Source organism: Haemaphysalis longicornis, unplaced genomic scaffold (genome assembly GCF_048455015.1).
Source record: "Haemaphysalis longicornis isolate Haplotype H1 unplaced genomic scaffold, Haemaphysalis longicornis Haplotype H1 scaffold_3, whole genome shotgun sequence".
Lineage (NCBI taxonomy): Eukaryota > Metazoa > Arthropoda > Arachnida > Ixodida > Ixodidae > Haemaphysalis > Haemaphysalis longicornis.
In genome coordinates, this window is record NW_027526335.1 from 192,656,806 (window position 1) to 192,660,682 (window position 3,877).

At 47.8% G+C, this 3,877-nt stretch overlaps 1 protein-coding gene across 1 annotated transcript; it reads left to right on the top strand.

The window, feature by feature from the left end:
• Nucleotides 1-1,084: 1,084 nt before the first annotated feature.
• On the top strand, nt 1,085-3,162 carry LOC144175616 (uncharacterized). The gene is made up of 3 exons (XM_077704670.1): nt 1,085-1,332; nt 1,975-2,122; nt 2,648-3,162. Exons 1-3 carry the CDS (start codon nt 1,085-1,087, stop codon nt 2,939-2,941), a joined length of 690 nt encoding a protein of 229 aa, XP_077560796.1. The 3' UTR covers nt 2,942-3,162.
• The last annotated feature ends 715 nt before the right edge of the window (nt 3,163-3,877 follow it).

Consider the following 3,877-nt stretch of genomic DNA (forward strand, 5'->3'; position numbering starts at 1 on the left):
GGCCCCGTAGCGTCAATAGGCAGGTACGGCCGGCTCCCATAAAGCGCACAAGAAGCACTTCATGCGTGTCACACCTTATGTTGTCACGAAGGTAGTCCAGATCCTCCCCGGGATCCACACCCGAGATGACATAGCGGCTGATGTCAGCGCCTGACACCAGGTGCGCTTGAACTTTAAGTATCGTGTCAGCAGATAGCGCAATGTGCTGCAGAGAGCACAACTGGACCACTGCGTTCAGAGACGTAACCCACACGGACACTGTTCGTAGGTCGGTGATAAGCGTATCTCGTGAACCCAGTGGTCCCGAGGCAGCCATCAAGCAATTTCTGCAAAATCTTCGTGGGGAGATTCAGGATGTTAAAACGCTGCCGAGGCTTGATGGCAACTTTGTACCTGGCTTCTGGCAAAGAGCTCCGCAGCCTATTTGATTGAAGCGTTTAACGCGCCGACGCAACGTAGGTGATAAGGCGCGCCGTAGCAGAGGGCTCCGGATTAATTTCGACCTCGTGGGGGCCGAAATCTCGTACACACGGGCGCTTTTCCTTTTCGCCTCCATCAGAAAAACGGCCGACGCGGCCGGGAATCGAGCCCGCGACCTTGTGCTCAGCAGCGCAACGCCTTATACCCCTGACACACGGGCTCCTAAAAGGCCTTTTAAGAGAAGGACTGCTACCGAAACGGCGTTCGCCTCGGTGACACACGACAAAGGAGAATCTCCTTCACGGAAGCGGGCATTTCCCGTAAGGGGTGTTCGCCCATCTCCTTTTCCGGACGAAAAGGAGCAGCGGCGCAGCCTCGCAAGCAGGCGCTTGCAAACCATGAGCTTCTCAAAACTTAAAGAGGCCAAATGCGATTTCATAATACTTTCATACATTTTTAAAACTGCAATGAAATTAAATTGCACCAAAGAAGGCGAATCGTAATGCATTTTTTATACCCTCGTTCTCCCCCCATACGTCGGCGTTGTGCCACCATTGCCACTTGTTGCTACTCTCGCTACTCGCGCTTTTCCCGCCCTTTTTGGACTATCACAGTGACGCTGAACTAACCACGACCGGCTACGACCTGCGAGTGCCGCGGCGATATGGCAGATTTGAACAACCAAGAGCCGCCCATGAGAGGCGCAACGCGCAAGAAGCCCCGAGTACACTGGTCAGAGAGGGAGACCTGGGCCCTCATAAGATTGTGGGAGGACAATTTAGAGGAACTCCGTGCCCAAAAGCACAACGGAAATGTGTATGGAAGCATAGCTGCGCAGTTAACCGCTGCCGGAATTCCGCGCACCAAGGCCCAAGTGCACTCAAAAATTGAGAACTTGGGCCAAACGTTCAGGTGAGAAATGCATGGGCCACTTCAGGCTACTTTTCTTTTATACGTGTGTTGAAACTGCGTGAGACTAAAGTCGGTGCAGTGTGGTAAAGACGGGTAGTAATATTTTCGCAGAGCGAGAAAGAAAAATTAAGCGAAAAATACAATGGGTCTCACCTAATTTGATAAAACAAATACTGTTATTTTGTACGAGTGCGAACTCTTCACACCTTAAAGATAAAGCCGATCAGTTTTTCGTTATCGTGTGTGTGTGTGTGCATATAGCTGTGGGTTGACCCTTCAAAAATTCTGTGGGTAAAACTTTACTTGTGTCAGCACAGCAAAAAAAAAAAAATCCCTTACGGGGGGCATAAGATGCACTGTACAGAAACAAGTCTAGGCGTGTGCTTATTAATGTTTGCTTTCATGTAATTTTTTTGTGCTTAATTGTATATGCAATATACAATAACATACCAGATGGGAAAATACATGCTTTGACTGAACTATGAACACAAGCAATGATATTTAGCTACGATTTAAAATTAGTTGTGTTAAACATTACCTGTTTTTGCTAACCCGAAAATTGTCAAATGTGTCCAAAAAGCTGCTGGTAATGTGATTTCTGGTCGGTGAATATTATATCCGTCTTAATATTTGTACATGCAGGAAGCTTCAGCGAGAGCTAACGACTGGCTCATCACCACCTGATTGGCCCTTTTTTGAGGACATAAGAAGGTTTTTGGGCTCACTGCCAATGAATGACCCGACACTCATGGAGGAGAGTGGAGCAGAACCCGGCGGCACAGTTGAAAAGGCAAGAGACTTTGTTGTTCTTGTTCACCTTAATACATGTGATGCACTTACGATTGGCTATGTTGTTGAGTTGTTCAAAGGTAAATGTAATTAGTAATAAATAACACCACATGACTACAAGTAGAATGTATAAAGGTGGCTTCTGCTGAAGAATTTCTACAAATTATTAATCAAACTTTTGACAGTTAGTAATGTGCACTGAAGTTCCTTCCATGAATGGCAGTATGATTTCTTCACGTAGATCTTAGGCTTGCGCCAGGGTTGTGCTTTTGTGCAATAATGACCCGTGCTCCAGCATGCGCAAAGTAGGAAACTTCCCGTCTGATTTATTATGTTGTTGCAGATCATCGCAGAGATGACTAATCCATGGGAGGAAGCGACGCCGTCGCCGAGCTCCTCAGCTGCGAGCAGCCAAGACAGCTGCTAGACATTGACAGATGGCGAGGATCTTGAGAGTTGTGCAGCCGCAGCAGGTGGGCAGCAAACACCAGAGGCCCGCTTCCACAGCGGTGGTCGACTGGAGCAGCGGGCACCCCAGCAGCGCTCGCGCAAGCGGAAAAGCGCAGGGACGGAGTTTCAGCAAGCCCTGTTGCAGCAGCAGCAGGCCATGATGAGCCAACTAGATGCAGCGCATAAGGAGGAAATGGACCTGCGCCGGCAGCATCTGAAGGTACAGGAGAAGCTGGTCGATGCCATGACCAGGTTCTTTAATAAAAAAAAACTGAACAAGGAAAAAGCCTTAGCGTGGTGTTCTTCGAGTATTTCCGGCTTGCTTATCGCATGTTCAGTTCCTTTGCCTGCAATAGTCTGCAAGTGCTGATCGAACGGCTGAAGCCGTTCCAACTTGAGCTTGCGTCGCGCGTGAAGGCTGTGGAAATGCAACATCAAACTGACGAACTTCAGTGAGCCACTGGTGCTGAATGGTGTCGTCGAAATCCTCACAAATGTTGTTGAGGATGCAGCATGCTCGAATAACTAAACGGGCATTCTCGACATCACATTCCATGCGCTTCATGGTGAACCGGAACCTTGCTTTAAGCCTTCCAAAGGCATTTTCCACAATTCTTCTCGCTTTTGAGAGGTTTTAATTGAATGCTCTCCGTTCCTCGCTGAGCAATCCACTGTGCCCGAACGGCTTCATGAGGTTTGGTGTTAGTGGGAATGCCTGGTCACATAAAATGACTGGTGGCACTTGTGTGACACATATTGTGGCCTCCGGGGCTTTGAAAAGGGACCCCCCGTCCATTCTGGCAAGTTTGGAAAGCTGGTACACGTGCGAGTCGCGGCAGCGTCCTGGGGCTCCCACATTCACAAAACGGAAGCGGTATTTATGGTCCACCAGGGCCAGGAGGATGATGCTGTACCTGCAAAGAGAAGTGCGTGTCAAACAGTTATCAGATAATGACACCATTTTTGTTGCAAAACCGGATTGGAAAATAAACCATTTTAGGGCACAGTTCATGATTACGCTGCACCAAGAGGACAGGTAGCAATTGCCCTGTCTCCTTGTTTTCGTCAACTTTTAGCGCTAAAAACCATGTCGCAAACCACTATTTCTCTTTGCAGTAAAATCTGCTTTGTTTTCATTTAGATAGACACAAATGGCGATTAGCAATAAAATGTGCTTCTTTAGTCTTGGTCGACACGAATGGTGATTATCAAAAAAAAAAAACTGAGGAAATAAAAATCGCTCAGACGGGAACAATAAACGGTGCTGAGCAGCCTGTGAATTAAACAGCAAACACTTACCACCCCT